At 36.2% G+C, this 24,163-nt stretch overlaps 1 protein-coding gene across 3 annotated transcripts in view; it reads left to right on the top strand.

The window, feature by feature from the left end:
* ptprz1a (protein tyrosine phosphatase receptor type Z1a) overlaps window positions 1-23,906 on the top strand; it is a 44,707-nt gene extending 20,801 nt beyond the window's left edge. The window contains exons 6-30 of one of the 3 annotated variants that reach the window (XM_027173408.2): window positions 1,986-2,052; window positions 2,184-2,341; window positions 3,675-3,825; window positions 5,617-5,801; window positions 6,028-6,154; window positions 7,956-7,996; window positions 8,103-10,125; window positions 11,418-11,562; window positions 13,256-13,344; window positions 13,521-13,606; window positions 15,431-15,451; window positions 15,663-15,759; window positions 15,870-15,955; window positions 16,260-16,394; window positions 16,576-16,710; window positions 16,828-16,991; window positions 18,606-18,741; window positions 19,023-19,169; window positions 19,579-19,672; window positions 19,925-19,998; window positions 20,246-20,374; window positions 20,765-20,917; window positions 21,762-21,904; window positions 22,796-22,931; window positions 23,086-23,906. In XM_027173408.2, the coding sequence (XP_027029209.2) occupies window positions 1,986-2,052; window positions 2,184-2,341; window positions 3,675-3,825; window positions 5,617-5,801; window positions 6,028-6,154; window positions 7,956-7,996; window positions 8,103-10,125; window positions 11,418-11,562; window positions 13,256-13,344; window positions 13,521-13,606; window positions 15,431-15,451; window positions 15,663-15,759; window positions 15,870-15,955; window positions 16,260-16,394; window positions 16,576-16,710; window positions 16,828-16,991; window positions 18,606-18,741; window positions 19,023-19,169; window positions 19,579-19,672; window positions 19,925-19,998; window positions 20,246-20,374; window positions 20,765-20,917; window positions 21,762-21,904; window positions 22,796-22,931; window positions 23,086-23,229 (4,866 nt within the window). In that variant the 3' untranslated portion in view covers window positions 23,230-23,906. The remainder of the gene's footprint in view (window positions 1-1,985; window positions 2,053-2,183; window positions 2,342-3,674; window positions 3,826-5,616; window positions 5,802-6,027; window positions 6,155-7,955; window positions 7,997-8,102; window positions 10,126-11,417; window positions 11,563-13,255; window positions 13,345-13,520; window positions 13,607-15,430; window positions 15,452-15,662; window positions 15,760-15,869; window positions 15,956-16,259; window positions 16,395-16,575; window positions 16,711-16,827; window positions 16,992-18,605; window positions 18,742-19,022; window positions 19,170-19,578; window positions 19,673-19,924; window positions 19,999-20,245; window positions 20,375-20,764; window positions 20,918-21,761; window positions 21,905-22,795; window positions 22,932-23,085) is intronic. The other 2 variants (XM_047819822.1, XM_027173409.2) reach the window with 2 other exon arrangements.
* Window positions 23,907-24,163: the final 257 nt, after the last annotated feature.

Here is a 24,163-nt window from a genome sequence, read left to right on the forward strand (position 1 = left end):
GAAGGCTTAAGCATGGGTGAAAAACATTATATCCACAGTTGAGTGTTGTAGAAAGTGACTGGACAGGCCATGAACAATATTTCACCTGTTTTTAACGATGCAAAGCTAGTTTAATTGGTCTAAAATGGTTTAAAAGGAAAGTTCATGAAGAACACATCTTCTACCATTATGGCATCATAAAATAATAGTTTTATCAAATTTAGCCCTTGAGATGTCTATGGTTAAGGTGCTGGACAGGTATGATACTATTAAATCACTTCATAGTGTTATATTTATATTTTTAATATTGCCTTTGAATAGCATTCCATACTTCTTTGTACAAACAAATCTTAAATTTCAGGGTGAAATATTGTGTTTATACAAGTCTGTGATTGTGCTTGATTGTGTTCTGTGCCTGAGGTCGATTGCACCATGTGCTTAACCCAATTGAAAATGGATGTCTTTCATCTAGTGTGCTAACATTGGCTTGTGTATTGGTTTTGACACATTAATAAACATTATATACAGTTTACATAAATATTTAAATAGTTAACTATTTACAGAAGACTGATCAAGTAACACAATTTATAAATCAGAAATTATTTGACATGATAGTTCTGTTTTTTATATTATATTTTTGCTGATTAGAATTCACATCTTCTGGCATCAGACACATGCAGGGTTCAATACAGCAGCACTCTGTGTGAAATTACACCAAGAGGATTTGCTTTTTCACTTGACATGCATGTACATGTTGTACACAGTAGTTTAATTTTATCCTCAAAATTCCTAAACTAGGAAATGCATAAATCGCTATAAATACTTGGACTGTCTCCTAAACCACAAACTACCAACATTAATGGTTTTCATTGTATCACTGGTATCATTACCATTTAGACATACTGCTTAGAGTTCATTTTATGGGTTTGGACTCAAAGTGGATTCTCGCTAGATCTCTCTAGATATACTCCCAGACAGTAAATTCATTTTCATGGTAGTAAATGACTCAGCTTGTCACATAAAATTGCTTGCAATAATATTTCAATAGGACAAAAAAATTCTGGCACCTAACCTAGATCTGCCTTTTTTAAACACTGAATTGATGATATCTCTTTGACGCAAACACTCAAGGTCTTTGTCTATATAACATAGACAGGAAATATAATAAGAAGAAGATATAATTACATAAGAGTCAGTCACATTTTCTCCATTTATACAACATGTCTTTTCTGGTTAGATTACAAAGTCTCACTAGCAGAACTATTTCCGGACAGAAGCACCTTCCCTCCCTCTCTACAGTTTAGCCTGTATACTTGGTGGTTACACTGTGTATTTGTGCAGTAGCCTGAATCTATGACCTGTATGAACACGTTATCTGTGTGGAGAAACTAGGTGTTTTAGACTACACATGGGAAGTATGAAGATAGAGAGTAAATGCTTGTGTCTACATGTGAATATTCCCTGGGGTCTAAATGCTGATAGGTTTTTAATTTGCATTTAGTCTGCTTTGTATTGTATATTACTGTTCATTCATATATCATCAATCAATTAAACATCATACAAGGTCTAAAGATTTTAATCACGAATAAAAATGTTTTATAAATGATGTATTTATATTTAACATTAAATGAACACAAAGGTATTTATTCATTTAGTATTTATTTTTGCTTAAGCAGTGCTTTACAAATATGAAATATTTTGTATATTTATTTAATTAGCATATTATGAAATACTATATGGACTATGGGTTATTGACGTCATTTATCCGCAAGTATAGTAAGTTCCAGGTGCAGTGGCTCACCTGTTAATCCAGCCTTAAGCTGCTGAGGGCAATTACACCCAGCAGTTTGAGGTTGTGGGGGAGGTTCAGAGACAGTACACATATCCCACATTACAGAGACATGGAGAACAGCAGTACTTTTCTACCTATTAAGTACATGTAAAAAATGTTGGTGTTTAAAAAAAAAAAGTCTTGTGTTAAGATTTGCACTTCTGAAATCTCACAGGCAAGTGTTGAAGATAATGAAAACTACGAAGCCATCATTGACGCAGTCAACAGTGTGAGCAGATATGGTATGTACAGTTGAATTTGAATGTTTACGCTATTAAACAGCCACTCGATTCTACTCATCAAACACCACACTCTGAATTCTGTTTAAATATAGAATTGAAAAAACATCTATTGTGTGATATCTTTTCTTTAGGAAAGAGTAGTAGTGTATCTCCGTTCAATCTTCAAGGCCTCTTGCCCAACTCCACGGAAAAGTACTTCATCTACAATGGCTCGCTCACGTCTCCTCCTTGCCATGAGACAGTGGAGTGGATTATTTTTAAGAACACAGTAGCCATCTCTGAAGCGCAGGTGAAATCACCATACTATACCAAGGCAACAGTCACAATGTTTGACATTCCCTAACAGCCTCAATTGTATAATACTGTACTGAATATATTGCTTTGCAGAGGAACTCATGAAATGCCTTCCGTTATTTAAGGTTTTGGTATCAGATACTCTGACATTAACATTAACACCAAAGCTTCCGTGTTTGTATGACCAGTATGACCAGTATAAAATGTGACAATACTGTGTCTCCTGTTCAAAAATCCACTGTCATTATCGGGTATAGGACTGGGTGGGGGTCAAGTTCCTAACAACAAAAGGATGTCAATAATTGTAAAGCTTTTTTCTTTCAGCTATGTCATTTAAGCCTCAGGCGGTTTCCTTTATGTCTTTTACAAGTAGACACATGCTACCGAAAATAACAAAAGTTGAAGGCTTGAAAGCTTTATTAAGAAAAAAAAAAACAACTGTAGGTGGGTCATTTTTTTCACAACAACATGTAATAGCGGACAATAGTGCAATTCTCAAACCCAGTACAATTGGTGCATACAGGATGTTTGAGTACAAATTAAGCAGGTAATAATAAATTGACAGAACTGTGCATTTCTCACAATATTACTATGCTTTACTTTTTAATTAATTCAATTAATTGATTTATTAATTTTTCTTTTTAAAATTTAGTATAGTAAAAAATTCTAGATTAAAAGTTATTCTGGTTACTGGATTTATAGTAAGAGAATGTGCTTTAAGATGCATAACTAAATAATAATCAAGGAGTTTATAAGGTTAGGAATCTGTTCCTGGATAGAAGTTTCGTGATAAAGCAGCTGCTGTTATTTAACAACAGTTTATCTTGCATTAAGGTTTGTGTGACCTGTCAGAGTGGTGTGATAAATAAATGCAGGTATTTTGTGGTTTACCACAGAAACAGATTTGAATTCATGTTTAATGATTAATCATTCAATCCCCTATTGCTATTTGTTAGTAATGCAAGCCACACAAGTCCCAAAATGAGATTTGATTTTGTTTTTGCAACAAATAAGAAGGTGTGTATGAGGTGAGATGTTGAAAGGGATAAATAGCTGTATCGTTTGCATTTATTGCATATTCGATGTCATATGTCACCTTGTGATTTTGCTGAAAGTTAAAAGGTGCTTCTTTCTGCATGTAGGGTTAGAAGGGGAACATTAAAAAGGTGGTTTAAGTAAAAAGTGTCATAATGTTAACATTACATCTGTAAACTGTAAGGACATTTGATCCCGGACTGCCTCATGTCTTATCTCTCAGACCTTTGCAATCAAGAGCAATAGACTTGACCGTATGCTGTGAATGTGTTTGTGGTATTGTGCCGTTGCAGTTGGAGATATTCTGTGAGGTGATGACCATGCAGCAGGCAGGTTATGTGATAATGATGGACTACCTGCAGAATAACTACAGGGAGCAGCAGCTTCAGTTCATGGGTCAGGTCTATTCTTCATACACTGGCACTGAAGAGATTCTCACGCCCAGTAAGTAAACACACCCACACATGCTGACACATACTCATGCACACGGACTGTAAGAAACACTTGATAGTAAACTCTCTGCTTTAAACAAACATTGGTGGAATTTTCCACTGAGGAGTTTGATTAAAACTGTTGAACCGAGTGCACTTATAGATGCCTAATATTTTGATATAAAGCCTGTGTTTAAGACTTTAAGCAAGCTTTTTTCTCTGAATTTACAAGCAGTCATCTGTTATCTATCATGAACTTTTTGATTTTTCTCTTTAAACTTTAAGGTTATTAAAAGTGCTTGTTTTATCTGAATTAATGATGATATTATGCCATTATTCTTGTCAGTAAATGTATTTTTACTGTCAGCTTTCTACTAGAAGATTGAAAACAGTTGCTAATACTCCAGTATAGTTTGTTTAAACACTTTGGAGTAGCGTCACATTAACCTCATTTAAATAATAAGTACTTAATTTGATTATGATGATGACTGTGATGTGGCATTGTACTGTATGTTCCCAATTCCCAGAGGACAAGAACCATTGTTAATGATCATGCTATGTTTTAGATGTCTTTTTTTTTTTTTAGCTTTTTGAAAAATACTTCCATTTAAACATGTATATTATAAACATGTACGATTTCTCTTAGTTAGATTCACTTAATATTAACGTTCTTAACAATTAAAAGATGGCTTACTACGAATATTAAAGGCTTAATGATTTAGCAAGAGAGTTTGTTTATTTGAAAGCGCTTGTGCTAACAGTATTTATAGACAGATATATGCATTACATCCAGCACAGCAGGAATTATGGACACATTTCTGTCCTACTTCTTTGGACTGAGAACCCTCCGTGCCCTCCACTTCTCACTCTCTCAGTAATGGGCTTTGTCTTGTACTCTTTAACATCTTTCTGGATGTGTGTCTCTCAGAAAATCAGTAGACTTTTGTGTTGCCAGGTAACTGTCTCTGTGTTTGCCCTTTATGCTGGTATAGGGCTGACGTTTTCTCATTATTTTTCCAAATGTCTTTTTTCCAAATGATAAAACATACTTTCTTTATTTACATGGAGGGTTATGTGTATTTTGATTGAAGGTATATTATGCTCTATACATTATATATTATGAATATCAAATTAACAATATTTAGAATAGGTTAGAAAGACTTATAACAACTGTAAATTCAATTTTGACACTGATCACACTGATTTTTGGCAACATTCTGCCCTCTGGTGTTCAAATGGATTAGTTAGTAGTTTTTATATATTCCTTTAAATTTCTCAAATTTTGCGTGGCTTGTTTTTCAAGTGTCAAGGCATAGTTTGCTCAACATCTTTTTGAATTTGATAAAATCTAACAAAATAAAATGAACATTTCAGCTTGTGCAATTTTTAAGCAAGACAAATCTTCTTTAATATGTTTCCATCAATGTGTCTGAGTGCTGTTGTTTTTTTTAGAGGTGTTCAGTCTCAGATGCTGAGCACAGATGGTGAAGAATGCCCTCCATGCTAAGGTCACCATGTGCTAGGACCAACAGTGTGTGAACGAGAGAAATGATTGTACAAAAAAAAAAGAAAAGAAAAAAAAACACCTTATGTTTGCATGCGTCTGTTAAAGTGACATTATGTTGAAAGGAAATACATAATGAAAAATAATTTATCAGTTATTTATTAGCCCGAGACCTATGTTATTTTTGATAAACATCCATAGAAAACATAACGGCTAAGCCAAAACAATTCTACATAATGTTGCTTTTATAGACTATTTCTAAATATGGTTGTTGTAAGTGTGTGTGCTGGTCTTTTGCAGTCTGTAGCTCAGAGCCAGAGAATGTGCAAGCATATCCTCACAACTACACAAGTCTGCTAGTGATGTGGGAGAGGCCGAGGGCTGTGTATGACGCAAACATTGAGAAATATTCAGTCACCTACTGGCAGGCACACGGAAATGATCCGCCTACGCTCGAGTACCTTACTGATGGAGACCAGGATGTGGTACTATACATTACATTAAACTATTTATTATAAACCAATCACACTATGAACCATACATTAAATAATACATTTATTTAATGAAAAGTATAATAAAGTAAGTAAAATAAAAGTATAATTTAAAACTAAAAGTATATTTTAGTCTAAAGTTTTGAATATATACATTATTTTCCATGTTAAAATCTACAGATGGTCTTGCTGTATGTTTTTCTTCTTTGTTTTGTCACAGGGAGCCATCATCCCAGACCTGGAAGTCAACACCAGCTATGTGGTTCAGGTGATGGCAGTGTGCACTAATGGTCTGTATGGGCGTCAGAGTGATCATCTGATAGTGGACATACCCGTGATTGACCCTGGTAAGAACATCCACACTCGTCACTCTCATCTCTATTGGGACTGAGCTCGCGTATCGTAGTATTCTGAAAAATAGCGAAATCCACAGACCCAGATGCTCCATCCAGTAGTTTGATCCTCTGCCAGCCACTTTCCTTATGGCACGGTATAAGGGACTAGTATAAATATCAGTGACAAATTTCATGTTTTAAATGATAATCACATTATTGATTTAACCAGAGTACTGTACTGCATTTTGATACCAAGAGCTAAAGGTGTGCTTGAGACTTTTTTGTAGTGACACTTTTGTCTGAGCCTGAGGGAATTCTGACAATCATTATTTTTGTTCGACCCTGAATGCAATATTTCCTAGCATACTATGTTGGATTTACTTCCCAAAGCCTGACATACTTGCACTCATGAAAGTAAAAGCACAACCTGTACCAGTAGGCACAACATGTTGATATTTATATTAATCTTAGGTATTTATTATATCAGTGTTATTATATCATATTATCGTCAGGATTATTGTGTCAGACTAATCAAACTGAAACAAGTTTGAAACCCAGATTTCCCAGTTGTAGAAAATTGCACTAGTTCTTCAGCATTAGTATTTAAATGCACAGTAACTATTAGACTTGTGGTTGTTGTTCTTGGTATTACATTTCCAATGGTCCTTTGCTGTTTTCTGTTATGCTGGAGTTTGTAAAGTTTTCTACTTTACTAATGTTTGCTTTAATTTGTAATCAGTTTTATAGCTGCCTTTGTTCCGACTCTATTTCTCTATCCATTGTCCTTTTTCTGTGTCCTCGGAACCTTTGTATTTTATGAGCATACTTTAACTAAGGTGTGCACACTATGATCTTTCTCTTTAGTATTATATTTAGTGGATCCTTATGTGTTTTTCTGTGCTTCCTATCTGTCTATCTGTCTGTCTGTCTATTTAGATCCTTAATTTTAACAGGTTTAATATCCTCACAGCAATTTGTGTCAATGCACTGAACTGTTGAGAATCTGTATCACTGCTGTTTACAATAAACTAATTTGATTTGCATAAAAGATTTCATGCATCATATTTCTATGGATGTGTCTATGGATGAGTGTGTTCTCATTTTACAAAACCATGCACTTCGATGTGAAAAGTGTTTTTGTTGTTTCACAATTACACCTGTAGTTGCTAATCAGAGCATCCATTGAAGCATCCTTGTGTTATAGATCAATATTTATTACATACTTTACAAATACTTCGGTGTCTAAAACATAAAAAATATTGGAATAATGTCTACCTTGGTTGCTCCTACACTGAAGGAAGCAGTAGGACTGATGAACAGTAGGATTGTACATTTTGTCTGCTTTCTTTTGTATGTGGAACCAATCTGGTGTCCAGTTTCCTTTGTGTCCTCCTGATTATCAACCTTTCATCTGCCTTAGAACATACTTTTCTTTCATTTATTTAGCTGTGTGACCCGAAATTAAATCCCTTTGCTTTTCTTCAGGAATGTTACTTGATGTTAAGTCAAATTAATATTTATACACACAAACCTGACATTTAACCCAGTCCTTTGCAGATATTGGTTATTACCTCCTGAGTCATTGAACACAGCACAATCATCTGTGTCTAATTCATTGTTAATATACACAATGTAGGTTGCCTACATATTTTTTGGCATCTTCGATAATAAGAATGAATGAAAAAGAAAGATTTGACATAAAGTTTCACATTGTGAAGATTTATTCTCAGTACTACACATTTGTTCGTTTAGGTGCTATAAGTCTACAAATATGCAATTTTGACAATTTATTTTACTTTTAATTTTCTTTCAGAAACAGACCCTGACCCTGACTCCTTTGAATTTGATGAAGAGGTAACTTTTTTAATTATACTGCACAATACTGAGAGTATTACTTTTCTATAAATAAAGAGCAGTAACTTAATTTAGGGCTTTGAAATATCTGAACTCTTTTTTTCAGGTGGACTATCCAAGCACCCCCTTGTGGGTTCAGCCTGACTCAAATCAGGCACCCTATCCAGTGCAAACCACTACAACTCTCCCCAGGTCTACTACAACTGAGCGCCATGTCACTCCATTATTTGGCGAAAAAACAACCCAAGTGTCTACTGAAAATCATTATCAGGGCGTTTCTGTAAAATATACATCCCAACCAACCACCATGACCCCTACCACTGCGTTCACTTCTGTCAAAACAAAACAGCCTGTGCCTCCAGTGATTGATATTAATACCACCCCAACATCCACTGAAAACCATTACCAGGGGATCCCAGTTAAACCGACTACCCATGACACCCCTATTAATACGTTAAAATTTACAACAGTAGAGCAGCCAGTTCCTTCAGTCTTTGATATTAAAACAACCCCAGAAACCACTGAAAACCTTTACCAAGACATTCTAGTAAAACACTCTGCCCAACCTACCACCATGATCCCTACAACAAATTTTATTACAGATGTACTCACTTCTGAATCAGATTATAGCAGCATAGCTCCAAGTGTGGTCTCAGAAGATAATGAACTCAATGACAGCTCTGTGGGTCGTGGAGTTAAAATTAGTCCACATGATGCAGATACCACATCAACCTCAGTGGCAGGGATGGAAGAGTTCACTGACTCATATGGCTCTAGGGAGAGCCCTATTTCTGTTACAGATCCAGCTTCCTCCTTCCTCCCCACAGAGGTCCAAGTGCAAACTACATCTCATACTGTGCCTCTTCCCACTACTATGACCACTGCCTCTGGTGTCCTCTCACCAGAGTTCAATGGTGAGAACTCTCCTACTGCAACCCCTGTGTGTGACTCCCAGCTTTGCCTGCATGCTATTCCTATGTCCATTCCCTCTAGCTCTATGTTGTCTGAGTCTGCATCTTCCCCAGACTGGGACACCCTGTATACTACACCGTCTGTCCCCTACTTCCCCTCCTACCTTATACTGTCCAGCTCTCCATCCAGCTCTGTGTCTTATTGGGATGTGGAAACTGTCTCTGGTGGTGATGATGGTGATGATGGTGACATGTTGTCTGGGTCGGCCTCAGGTGCCACCCCGACTAACAGTACACTCCCCCTTCAAACATTTACAGACTCAACTGACTCTGGACTATCTGTGTGGTTCAACTCGGAGCAGGACATCTCACAGATTCTTAGCACCGTCTCTCCGTCTCTGCAGCCTTCAAGTACCTTATCCACTGACTACTCTTCCTTTTTCACCTCCTCTCTGTCAGATAGTGTGTTGGAGTGGGCTGATTTTTCTGTGGACCCTCTCAATGTTGATCAAAGTCATGATGCCTCTTGGATCTCATCGCATATTTCAAGTTCTTTGTCTCCTTTGTCGTCATACCTTATACCCTCATCATCAATAAGTGACACTTCTAGTGTCGTAGAGGGCCATTCACTTCCATCCTTCTCCACTGTTGGAATTGACGGGTTCATTTCAACAAACTGGGACCTATCTTCTATCATGGAGCCTTCTAGTGATCTGCAATTCTCTGTTACAGACAGCATCAGTGGCATCAGAAGCAGTGAAATTTCCCATGTCCTGGGAAACTCTGTTTCCTTGGAGCCCCCCACAGTGTTATCAACCTCAATCCCAGAGGCTACCTCATTACTCACACCCTCAGCTGATGGGTTTCTAGACAGCAGTGCCTCAGGCTGGATAGTGGATCAAGATTCGGCTCAGAGCTCAGCTTCAGGAGATGGGAGTCCTACTCCGTCCTCCCCCAGTGTCTTCTCCACTGAACAATTAACAGAAGAGCTGGAGTTGGAAGAACATTCTTCATCCTTCTATTTTGAGATTGAGAATGTGACAGACGGCGAGACTAATATATTTGGTATAACCCTTCACCCCAGTCCACCGTTGGCTCTGGGGGGTACAGAGGAAGAAAACAGCGGATCAGGAGAGAGCCTTACAGATAATGAGACATCCTCTGATTTCAGCATCCCAGAGCGTGCTGACAGAGGCTCAAAGGAAGAACCAGTGGAAGGTAAAAATACTGCCATCTGTTCATCAACTCTCAAGGGGCTCCACTGGACTAGAACCACTAGCAGATTCAACGTCTTTCTTAATGCAGAAAAAGATCAATTTTATAGTTGGTAAAATAACAATTGCCTGCAAACCACAAATCCCTGGATTTAATGACTTATGAGTTAGGTATGGTTTGGAGGTTTTGTTAGCATTATCTAGGAAATCACATAAACTCACATAATTTGCTCGACTTAAAAAAAAAGTAATAGCTCTATCTGGCCTAAAGAGCTAAAAACGTGACATTTCAATCTCACAGTCCCACAGCCATCATCACATTGTTTATGTTAATCCCTAATTCTCTTTATGTTTTGTCCTGTGTGCTTTTCCTCCACAATACATCCAAGCATGATTTTCCATATGTCAAATTAAAATTCCTCTTTAATTCCATTATTTTAGCTACTGCGTTTTGGCCAAGACTCCTCTAGAAAACATCCTCTACTATATATTCTGATTATGTGCTGTTAGTGAAATGCACAAGCCATGCCAGTGTTTGTCCAGTAGAGAGCAGTAAATGTCCCGCACTGACACCTCAGTAGGCTACAACTGGTGCTCAGTGTTGTTGTGACCGGATTAGGGTTAGGGTTAACGTGTTAGGGTTAGGTTCTGATCTCTCAGTTTCTTCTAGAACCCATGACTATAAACCATATTAACACACAATTTTTGCTAATTCTATGCTAGTAAAAATATGCTACGTTGTAGTAATATGAGTAGTAATATAAATAATTATTTAAAAAAACAGTGTTGTAAGTATTAATTAAGAATGTAATGTTCAGGGGGCTTTATATCCTGTCTGGTCAGTGTTGTGATCATGTAAGAACTAAGAAATAATATAGCAGCTAAAAACCTTGTGTTCTAAGAGAATTGAATTAAAATCACGTTTTAAATGATCATTTCCAGCATTACTTAATTAAATAATCTTAATCATGATCAGCAAATAAACCTGAAACTTTCATATTTAACTATTTAACAAATATCCAGAATAGTACAGATATGTAAGTTAAGCTCTTCTGTAAAGAAACAACTTATTTTGCATTAAACTATAAGGTAAGTCTTTACTCTTGGTTTGTTCTGCTTATATACAACTAATCGCATGCTCTATCACCTGTTTGAAATAACTATTTGGATTTGTTTGTATTGAATGTGTTAAATGAAATACTCGGTTTAATGGAAAAAAAATGTTTGTGTGTTAATGCATTTGATTATCGCATGTTTCATTATATCATAACAGGCTTCACTTTGTCTTGTTTGTAGATGCCAGTAACAGTAGTCATGAGTCTTGGGTGGGTCTGGTGTCCAGTGTGGAGCATCAAAAGAAGGCTGTGGTTCCTTTGGCTGTGATCTCAACCATCACCTGCCTCTGCCTTGTCGTACTGATTGCCATTCTCATCTACTGGAGGTGAATTTTATATATGGGGCTTTAAGGCTTATTATGCATCGTGCTGCATTTGGAAAAATGAACAATGATCCATAACAAAACAGATACATTTTCTAAACTGAACAGAGGATTTCCAGAATTTTTTTATTTTTTTTTGGGCTATGTTTCCTCACAGCAGAGTTTCAGACTCATAGTATTCTTAGACTGTGGCCTAGTGAACCAGTAATGATGTATTCATTGATAGAGACTTTAAAAGCACGTTTGTACATTGCTCTGGATAAGGGCTTCTGCCAAATGGCATACATATAAATGTAAATAAAATGCGTTAAATGAAAATGTTTTAATTATAATTAGCATATTTGATGCATAGCATGTGATGTATGGTCCTCCCAAAGCAATGTAAGTCCGTGTGAGTGTTGTGAAATAGATGGTGATGGTTAGTGTGGATATTTCAAAAGAAGGTTTAATCCTGGTGAATTGTCCTCATTCCCATCCTAACCCCTTCAGCAAGGATACCAAATACAGAACATTTAAAGATGTGTTTAAGGGTCACTTGATATTGGGGCTGTGAATGTCTTCAGTCTTAGAAATATTTTTGTGTGGATGGTAATGACTGAGACTACAAATGGCACATGTTTGTTAATTAATGTGAAATATGGTGTTTGTCTTGTTCCTTACACTGTAGATGAGGTGGTGATGAAATTTTGTTCCAAGATGTTTGAGAAAGACAATCCTAATCTTAGCTTTTTTCTCTATTATGTTTCAACTGTGAAATAAGCAGCTTTTACAATCCCATCATATACATGAATTTGCTGTATAAACAGTTCATTTGCAGGAGAATGTACATTTCCTTTCCTGCTGGAACTCTTGAGCTCTCATCATATTGTTTGTGTTTGACTTGTGTTATTACACCATGGGGACTGGATGAGATTAAGTTGCTAATCTTGTAGCCGGTGATTAAATCTCTAAGAAGCTGATCTGATGTATGCGGCTCTGTGCTTGAAGAATGGGCCTGTGATGATTACATCTAAGACGTCATGAAGTGTGTGTGTCCTGTTGGCCCAGTGGCTTGTGGAATTGAGCAGTGTGTGTATGTTCTGTTCCTTATTCCTCTGTACTTACACGGTGTTCATTTATGTTGTGGACAGATGCACACATTTGTGGACATCAAATATCAGTGATTAATCTGGGCGAATGTTGTCTCCTCGTAATCCCTTCCAAGAAGTTGCTATTATAAACAGTAATGTTAAAGGAAATCAGAATATCTGTTGGGTGCCTGTGACTCTGTGACTCTTTGTTGACATCTTTTTCTCATTTAAATCTTGTAATTCTTATTAAAACACACGCTGATGGCTTATAGTCTGTAAACATGAAAGAAACAAAAAAAAAAATCAAGGCTTCTTGCTATTATACAGTACCTTTTCATCACATGCATTCAACTGAGTCAAGTGTAGAGGATTAAACAGCTATAAGATTCCAGATAGCAACCACCCACATATTTGTTTATGTTTCGTTTTTAAATTTAGCTTTTTAGATTGCTTTTAAAGCCTTACCTTTTCTGTTAAAGGAAAAACAAATATTTTCATAAATTCCTAACTTATTCTAAGATTTAATGTTTTTGCTAAGCACCTTTTTTGTGTGTCGTCTTCATGCTTGTGAAGCGTTTTTACTCATCATGCTTAATGCTACTGTTATCGTTGTTTTTTCCACACAGGATGTGCTTTCAGACCGCTCATTTCTACATAGATGACAACACATCCCCTAGGGTCATATGTTACTCTCCCCCTATGTTAAGTGACACAGGTAATTCTTGTTACACTCAACTTTTTGTAGATGGTAAATGAAAAGTGTGTGTTATGTGATCTCAGAGTGCTGGTCATCCAGGGCTGAGAATACAAGCAATAAACACTATTTGCTGGTGATAACATTTGATTATCTCCCTATATGTTTTCTCTTTATATATTTATATTCCCTCCAAGATGAACATGAAGCTCTTTCAGAGGAGAAATTTCTCCAACATGTTAAAGAACTTCATGACACCAAGTCGTTCTCCAGAGAGTTTGAGGTGTGTTCTATGTTGACTTCAATCTCACACACAGAATATTCCTCACTCGATTTCCTGTCGTGAGCATATGTATGTGTGAACATTTTTAATAACTTTTCCAAGTGCATTTGCTGATAACTCTCATACCATTCTGTTCTCTGAACCATATGGTTTTCAACTTTCAGCAGATCATTGTTTTGATCAGTAGAACATTATATTCCTCTAATTTCACTCATGTGGTAATGATTCCAAAAAAAAAACCCCACACTTTATCTGCTTTAGTTAATTCATGGTCTGCCCTATTTAGTCATGTAAGAACTTTAATAGCAGTATCTTCTTCAAAAGATTAATTAAGTCACAAAATTGTTTGTGATTCTTCTTTCAGTATTCCACTCAGATGCACACAAAAATACACTAGTACAAAACGAAAGCTTAATTAGCATCAATCATTGTCGAATTGAAACCACCCCCACTCCTGAGTTGTATTCACTTGCTTTTATTTAGATAATTAAAATGGTTTCAGGTAGGCTTTGATTTGAAATATATGAGCTTCTAAAGTGAGTTTCTGTAGTTACTCATAGTAACTGTCAGTGTTTTATTTATGCAAAATATAGAGCACAACATCAGAATTTTTTTTAAGCATTTAGGCTTTATAATCTTGCTGTACTGTTTTTTTCTTGGGGTTGTGTTCCCTTTTTAAACATGCACATACATATAGGTAACAAATTAAAGAAAATGTTGTGCTTTTGTTATGCTGACATGATTTCGGTCCATTTCACCACTTAGAAGCTTAAAGTCTCTGGAAATCAACACAGTCATTCTGACCATCTTTATTAATTCAAACATTCATCATCAGTAAGCTTTTTATCCTCGTCAGTGCCATGAGCTTATCCTAGGCAGGAGAATACACCCTCGTTAGAACGTCAGTTTATCCTAGGCCACTATGCACATGCATTCATTTTTATGGGTTGTCCAAGTTTTTGGGAAGTAGGGAAAACACAAAATCCAGAGAACTGTAATTCCCAAAATCACAGGGTGAACATGTAAAACTCCACACGTGTGGTAACACAAACTTTGGACAATACTCAATAATAACAATACTAATACAATAGTAACAATATGTTAGTGGTCTCCTCCAGGATCTCAAACCACAGTGCACTCAGGGCTCACTAAATACTTTGATGAGTATGAAAATGATGGATATTAAATACTACCGCCTTCATAGTCACCAGAACTTAGTACCTAATGGAGATTTTTGAGATTTTCAAAACACTGTCATTTCCTCATCAGGATAGAAGTGATGGAAGCTATTCTGTAGGCTTGTGATGGCCCAAAATCTTGCTGTTTATTCCTTTAATTAGTCACCTATCTTTGTGTATCTTTGTGTAATGATTTGCTAATTTGCCAATGAGCACCAAATTGTTTGTATTGTGTCTAAAATGTACAATCAGAACAGACACAGAAGTTTTATTTGTAGACTTTACCATTCTGAATGTTCTTACAATATTATTATTAAAACTCACCTTTTAAATCAATGAAATGGTTTACATTTCAAATTACAATTAATTTACATTATTCTGACACTATGACAATCACATGAATTATAACATTAATGTGTCATATTAAAAAAGAAGAAGTCTTTATTGTATAACATTCTGTTGAAATACATTGACAGCACTTTGGACCTGGAACCTTTCCACCAGCACAGACCCACACAATGCACGGGCATGTTATAAAAAATGTTCTGCTTTTACTTATATTTGCTATATGTTTGTCATGTGTTTCTGCACTGTGTGTTATGGAATTTCATTGCTATGCTTTGTGCATTCTCACTCCTCTGATTAGATATTGAAAGAGTATTTTGAGGTAAGCCACAGCTCCCTTTTGCTTTGATCTGACTACATTTAATATTGCTCTAGCATGTGATTGGGTGTTTGTTTGCTTCATACGGTCACTGATTTGTCTCTATCCTAATTTGGGATAGACAACAACCATGGTTTTGTTAAGTTATGTCACAGAATGCATCGGATAGAGTGTGTTACAGTGTGTGTACAGTATGTGTGTGTTTGTTTTGCAGGAGATTCAGTCATGTACTGTGGATCTGGGAGCTACAATGGACAGCTCTGTTCATCCAGATAATAAGAGCAAGAACCGATATGTCAACATTTTAGCCTGTATGTGTAACTGGAAGCACCACAAATAGCACATGACATTCTTTGCACAGCTAGGGATATGTTCAAACACAGAAAAAAAAAGACTAACGTGTGGTTGCAATTTTGTTTAGATGACCACAGTAGAGTCAGACTCTCACCCCAAACTGATAAAGATGGAAAGAGTGAAGGGGACTATATCAATGCCAACTATGTGGATGTGAGTATCTTTTCCTCTTCGGAGATACAACAAAGAAAATCAATGTACTTATTGTTTCAGTCAGTGAGAGAGAATACCAGGAGAAATGGCTGCTACATAAAGGGAACCTTATATTATTTTATTTGGCATGAACCATAGTGAGCTGGATTGAGCCCAGATATAATCATATACCATAAACCTACCAAAGTATGAATCCCAGTTTGTCAAATACAGAGCAGATTGCTGTTATTCTACTAACATCAAATGTCTTATACTACACTAAACTAATAGCTTTCCTCTCTCTGGCTCTCTTTTGCCCTCCCAGGGTATTAATAAACCAAGGGCATACATAGCAGCTCAGGGCCCCCTGAAGTCGAGCACTGTGGACTTCTGGAAGATGGTGTGGGAGCAGAATGTTGGCATAATCGTCATGATCACAAATCTGGTGGAGAAAGGCAGAGTGAGCCATCTTGTACTGTCTCTAAATCCTTCTGACGATCTCTAACATTGTCTATAACACTGTTTGTTTATACAGCTTCTGTGTCAAACCTTTTTAGAAACACCATCTTCACCACACTAATGACAGATTAATCGTATTAATGAGTCATTTTGTGATAATGCGTACTTTGTCTTTCTCATAGAGAAAATGTGACCAGTATTGGCCTTTGGAGAGCCAAGAAGAATATGGTCATTTTCTTGTGACTGTTAGGAGCACTAAGGTCTTGGCTTATTACACCCAAAGAACTTTCACTATACGAAACACACGTGTAAAGAAGGTACGATTATGCAAATCTGAATTTTCCAAACTTATACTTTTTGTTCTAGCTTGGGTAACTTTTTTATTTTGATTTTTTTTTCCTCTTCTTTTTGCCATTTTGTCACTCTCACCTTAGGCTTCTCAGAAAGGTTGTGCTAATGAGAGGACAGTAATGCAGTACCACTACACACAGTGGCCAGATATGGGTGTGCCTGAATGTGTTTTACCTGTACTCGCATTCGTCCGCAAGTCTTCTAGAGCCTGGACTGGGGACATGGGGCCCATAGTGGTACACTGCAGGTAGAATGAAACTACACATCCTGACAGAAACTAGATTTTTTTTTTTTTCAGTTTTTCATTAAAATTTAAAATTCATCACAAATGTTGACTCGTTTATTCAAAATAAGAAGGGAAAAAGACTTTAATATAATTATAACATTTATTTGTTTTAATTAATTCATTTATTAATATTTGATATCAAGCTGGTGAACATTTAGGTGGGAACAGGTAAGAAATCACTAAAAGTAAACGAAATGGGGCAGGTGGTGTACTTGTGACCCCTTCTAGATCATTTGTAATTTGTAATGTCATTATTGTGTATTTACATGTGATTTTCAGTAAAGTAAAAGATTAAATTCTTATTTTTTTGTTTTTTAAAGAGTTTTTCCTTGCCGCCGTCGCCTCCGGCTTTCTCATTAGGGATAGATGTCAGAGATAAATAGTATTTTACATTTTAAATTATTATTTTAAAAGTAATTTTAAACTTTAAATGTATGTATTCATTTATTTTTATTTCCTTATTTCTTTTTTTCATGTTTCTATACTACTGTAAGGCTTCTTTGAGACAATGTAAACTATTAAACGTGCCATACAAATAAACTGAATTTAGCTGAATTGAATATAGTAACCATGAAAAATAGAGCAGTTGTTAAAACATATCTACTTTTTCACACCCCAAACTGTCATTTTTGTTCCGTATTAGTATTTTTTTTACTAAACAGCAGCCTAATGCAGCCCTGTAGTGCAGTCACTCTCCATTTGGATAGGGTTCAACACAATCACTACATTTTGTGATGTCAGTCACTCAGGTTATTAACTGCACTGATGTAGCAGTTAGAAAATGAATTCAGTTGATCATAAGAGTTTCAGTTCCTCGAATCTGCATTTGTTAAATATTAAAAATATTACATTAATTAAGTCAGTTCAATAAACACATGAAATATTAACCATCACAGCTTGTGAATTCACCCTTTGTTAATTAAAATCTGTTTCAGAAGGATTTTTTTTAAATGCTTCTCCTTGGCATAATCAAACAAAGCCCCTTTTAGCTACCATTTGATGATGCATACATTCTATAAATTGTTAATTGTGTGCAGTGTTTGTATTTAAATAAGTATGCGTACAGAGGTTACGCACAATTGGTATTTATTAAGCTTCATTACTTACACTTGTACAAGCTGCCTACGCACATTTGCTTAATTCCAGTTTTATTGTGCAAATGAGATTTGTAAATAGTCCCTCGCTTTCCAAAGTGAATCACATCTAAAAGTTTCAATCAGCGTTCGTAATGTAATGAAATGGAAATATTTTTAGTGGTTATTGAAAAAAGCTTCATTAGTAATAAACTCAAATGTATATGTTGAAATAGGTTTATTTGTTAATTTAGATTAAATGAAGCAATTAGAGACGATTATATCATTTAGATAATTTATTTGCTGTGAGGCTGCTGTCTACAGCAATATTTTTTTTTTTTCTGGAAGTTCCAAGAAATTATTTATATATACATACCATCATCAGTCCACTGTGGATGTATCCACACCTCAATAGTAGTGTTACTTCTATGATGACTTATTTATTTATTTATTTATTTATTTATTATTCTTGTATTCTGATTGTGCACGTATATGTGTATAGTGCTGGCGTGGGGCGAACGGGCACCTACATTGTCCTGGATAGTATGATGAAGCAGATTAAGGAGCAGGGTCAAGTGAACATCATGGGCTTTCTCAAACGCATCCGCACTCAGAGGAACTACCTGGTACAAACTGAGGTAGGAGATCAAGGTCTTAATTTACTGATGACTGCCTGGAATGCTAATGAATGACTGGAAAGAAATATATACTCACTGTCTACTTTATTAGGAACACCTGTACACCTGCTCATTCATGCGATTATATATGTAATCATGTAGGAGAACATCTTTAACTATCCAGTTTTAGTGATTTTGTGCCCATCGTGCCCAACGTGTTTAACGGAATCTGCAACAAACACCATTTTACAAACAATTATTTTGTTTGTGTCATTCAGTCTGGTATTCCTACACACTTGCAGGAGCAGTACATCTTCATCCATGACGCACTGGTGGAAGCGATCTTAAGCAAAGAGACGGACGTGCCAACTAGTCGTGTTCATAGTTATGTTAATGACCTGCTCACCACTGACTCTTCATGTACAACATGCCTGGAAAAGCAGTTTAAGGTATGAAGCAACAAAGGTATGAAGCAACAAAGGTTGGTTGGATCCAGAATCTTTTTGGAATGTTCTTCTACTAATACAGTTGCAAGAGTTTCACTCGAAACTCTCAAGTGAACTAAACGTATGTATACATTTTTATTTATATTTGCACCTATTTATTTACTGATAGTAAATTATTGTCTGACTAACAGCTCAAACATCTCTAATATGTCAACTAGCTGAATGATAATATCTAGCTGTCACTTTATACTGCTGTGATCATTGTAAAATTCATGCATCATGATGGCATTATGTCTCGTTCATTTGTTAAAATATTAAGTAAATGAATTCTTAAAAATTGCACTCGCACACAGTAACAAAGTAAACCTTCTTTATCCCTGATGTTTGATGCATAGAGGTCTGTTTTTTTCAGCTGGTGAGTCAGCCCAATACCAAGCAAGATGATTTTACTGCTGCTTTAAAAGACTGCAACAAAGACAAGAACAGGAACTCCTCGTTGATACCTGGTGAGTTTCCAGAACTCTACAACATCCAACATGGTGGTACTCTGATTATGGAAAGGTATAACATGAATGAAGTCATGAGTCTATTCTCCTAAACTTGTTTTATTTTCTCTCCTCTTGCTGTAGTGGTGTATAATTAACTCTGACTGTAGTATCAGTTCAAATCATTTGTACATTTTATAATACAATAATCACTAAGAAACACTAAGATAACCACAGTAGTAACCCAGTATAATGGTGTTTGGTGTGTTTTAGTGGATAGATGCAGAGTGTGTTTGTCTACAACATCGGTAGAGACCTCAGACTACATCAATGCTTCTTATATCATGGTGAGCCACTGATATGGTCTTTTAGGTGTAATAATTTCAAAGCTTCTGAGTGATGTTTCTGTTGACATTTCCATCTGGAGTCTGTTTAATAAGGTTAAGTGGACATTAATACACAGTACGACGCAATGTTATTCAGAATATCAGTCTGCATTGCATCATATGTTTCATTTGTTTTTGGTATATACCGTATGTTTTGAAAACCCTTTCTTTTTGGAAATGTGTAGAAATGTTGGAATTCTCATTACAGGGATATCACCACAGCACTGAGTACATCATCACTCAGAATCCTCTGCCAAGTACAGTGAAGGACTTTTGGAGGATGATTTGGGACCACAATGCTCAGGTCATCGTCTCACTGCCGGATGGCTCCAGCCTGGTAAATTATCTCTCCTTTCTTTAAGACTTTAATTTAATTCATGTTGAACAAGTCTTAGCACTTAATCTTTTCATTTATTTCATTTCTTCTTAGTGTTTGTAATCACTATATAATAATGGTTTAGTGCGGCAGCACAGTGGCACAGCGGGTAGCATCGGTGCTTCACAGTGCCAGGGTCGCTGGCAAATATTAAAAGTGGAAACATATGATTTTGGAATCTCTCAGGAGTCACTACATTAAAAGATATAGCATTGCATCAGATATTATTTTACAGTTGCTGTTTATTTTCTCACTTAGAATCTCTCTCTCTCTCTCTCTCTCTCTCTCTCTCTCTCTCTCTCTTTCTCTCTTTTTCTCTCTCGCTCTTTTTCTCTCTCGCTGTTCTCTTAGTCGGAGGAAAACGAGCCGGTGATGTTCTGGCCCAGTAGAGACCAGTCTATTAGCTGTGAAATGTTTACGGTGTCCTTACTAGGGGAGGAGAATGTGTGTCTGTCTAATGAAGAGATGCTGATCGTACAAGATTACATACTAGAAGCTTCTCAGGTAAATCTGTCAGCTTGTCTTACACACTCGCAGACCATGTGAAGTACCTAAGGAAGCGTCATTGTCACTCTTAATAACTGTCTGTAGTATTCATTTAAGCAATATGAATAAATTATTTAATGTATTCTTTCACAGGGTTTGAGACAAGAGCTATGTGTTGGGACCTGTAATAAAAAGTCCAAAACAAAATGGTTGTATTAAAAAAAAAAATAAAAAGATTGTGAACTTGTTTGATGATGCAAAGGATGAAGAGTACTGTCAGAGCCAGAAGTAACAGACCATGGTGCTGTCATTTCTTGTTTGGTTTTTGCAATGTATCCGATGCATTTTTCAGTTTTCAGGGGTTCATCTTTTATTTCATATATCCCACTCCAGGTTTAAATACAGCCACAGATGCAGATAGAGCTACTGTTATTTGGAGCACTATACAGATACAGTTAGTGTAATTGTGTTATAACTTTACTCTGTGAGCAGTTAGACAATCTATGTATTCTGTCATGGTTGTCACTATTAGAGAACATGTACCACATGTATCAGCACTCATTATGAATATGGCTGCATGCTGGTGCCAGATAACTATGGAGTTCATTTAGAGAAGCACATGGCTGCTGAAAAGCCTGAGAGTTGAGCCTCGTAAATACTGAGCATGTCTCAGCCGAACACATCTGTTCTCTCTCGCAGACCTCACACCTCTCCATCTGCACACGCAATTACTGCAGCAGACATACCACACATGCTCACTTTGTACTGTCCAACACACACACACACACACATACAGAAGTATTCTGACCTTCTTCTCTGTCTGTCTGTGTGTCTGTCTGTCTCTCTGTGTCTGCGTTTGAAGGACGACTTTGTTCTGGAAGTGAGGCATTATCGTGCTCCTCGCTGGCCAAACCCAGACGGTCCAATCAGGAAGACTTTTGAGCTCATCAATGTAATTCGAGGGGAGCAGGCAACTAAAGAGGGACCCATGGTTGTACATGATGAGTAGGTTCTTTCTTTATCTTAGCTGTTATATTTTCTTTCATAGGATGGGATTGAACTAAATAAACGACTATCATCTAGTACACTGCTGAGAAAGTTTTTACATGAGCCTCGTTTAGCTTTTTGTCTCGTTTGAATTTTATTCATTATTATCCTATTATCTATTGCAAATTATGATCAGACTGAGTGAAAAAGAGATAATAATACAGATGTCCGCATAGTATGTATTACTTGCTTATCATGCTTTTATTATTCGATTAGCTTTGATCAGATATAATAAGTTAATTACAGAATCCTTACATCATTTGAGGGAAAAAGCCAAAGAAATAAAAATGTATGTATGAACATATGAATGTATTTTAAAAATTATACCACGTCTCCTACCATGTGTAGATATTGTGCACATCTCACCTTAATGCTGATTCAAATTTTTTACATTCAATACAAGTTTCATTTTATTACTGGATTTGAGATATTTGCTTGAAGTTTTTACGTGAATGATACATTTGCCTTTCAAATAATCTACCTAAAAAGTACTCTAATCATATTAAAGGCCTTAAGGCAAATTGTGTCATATGTTTATAAGCTGACAGTCGGGCAAGTGGCTTCATGTGTAAGGTTGTGCACTAATTACTGGAAGTTTGGGCGTTTCAATTCCTATGAGGGATGAGTGTGTGAGCTAAAGCTTTAACCTTGCTGAACTGAAATTTGAGTCAAATGAAATGCCTGTGCAGGCCTGCACATGTTCCCAACATTTTGCAACATCTTTACTTGCAACAAGTGAAGTCTGGTTAATCATCAAGGACAGTCCTGGTACAGTCATTATATAATTTCTCATTCTGTTGTAAATAATTAACATGTACATAAAGCTTGTGAATGGTGCTGTGTGTGCAGTTGTGGTGGTGTGACGGCCGGGACATTCTGTGCCCTTTATACCCTGCTCCAGCAGCTGGAGGCTGAAAGCTCTGTGGACATTTACCTGGTGGCCAAGATGAGCAACCTGATGCGGCCTGGGATCTTCACCAATATTGTGCGCTTTTAATCTTTAATCCGTTACTAACTAATAAATCTAGTAACTAATAGCTAGTAACTAATAAATCTTAATCCATTTTATCAATACAGCAGCATATGCTACATTGAGCAGAAACAAATAGAAAACGGTTCTGTATTAATTTCTTTGACAGGAGCAGTACCAGTTTCTCTACAAAGCCATTCTGAGTCTGGTTGGCACCCAAGAAGATGAAAAAGCCATGCAGTTCTCCAAAAACACCATCACATTCCCAGGAGGCACTTCAAGTTCCGCAGATAGTCTGGAATCCCTGGTGTAACCATAGCAATGTGTAAATTCGGCTCTCACAGATCTTTTCCCTGCTGCTCCTTTTTTTTTTTTTGTAACACCTGATCACATCCCATGTGCACGCAAGCTCATCAAGCACACTGCTACCCTGGAACATGTGCCTTTGTGTATTCATTACATTTTTGTTTCAGTTTAACGTTAAACTTATATAGTCTATGGCTCGTCTTTGTACTAACGTCTAACAAATTTTTCAAAGGAATATTTCATGTTCATTTCATATTTATTGGCATTACAGCTCTTTGCATGGGCAAAACCACTTGTTAATAAGAAGTAGATTGCAGCAAACAAGAGACACATTGTTGTTGTTTTTTTTTGTTTTTTACATAATGTAAATACAAAGACTGTGGCTTTTTTCAGTCACAAATTTTCAAACAAGAAAATAAAATAATATTCTAATTTGTAAATATTATAGCAACCAACTCAATGGACCAAATTTCTATTTATATGGTTAGAATTTTATAGAATGCTTTACACTGTATGTATGAACATATTCAATGTAGAAAATATTATTCTAATACTTTTGAAGTCTTATTGTTACACTGTCACTGATTTAACATAAAAATACTCACACTCTTGATGAACATAGAAACTGTTTCTGTTATATGTAGGATTAAACAAAAGTAAAATAAAGGTTTTTTTTAAACAACATTTTTGTGTTTTGTGTCCACTTTCCTTTTGCATCTTTGCTGTGGTTAATGCAAATAACTGGTGATTTGTTTTATTTTCAGCTCTGACAGTTCCAGATGCAAGGCAATATATTAATGTGCTTCATCAAATACATTATTGGCTCTATAGTAACAACTATAGCAAACTGCTGTGGTACAAGAGGAATAAAACACAAAGTCATGTTTAATTGTTATGTTTAAAAATAATCAACATTGGAATGTTAACAGTAATTCTGCTTC

This window comes from Tachysurus fulvidraco, chromosome 10, assembly GCF_022655615.1.
Source record: "Tachysurus fulvidraco isolate hzauxx_2018 chromosome 10, HZAU_PFXX_2.0, whole genome shotgun sequence".
NCBI lineage: Eukaryota > Metazoa > Chordata > Actinopteri > Siluriformes > Bagridae > Tachysurus > Tachysurus fulvidraco.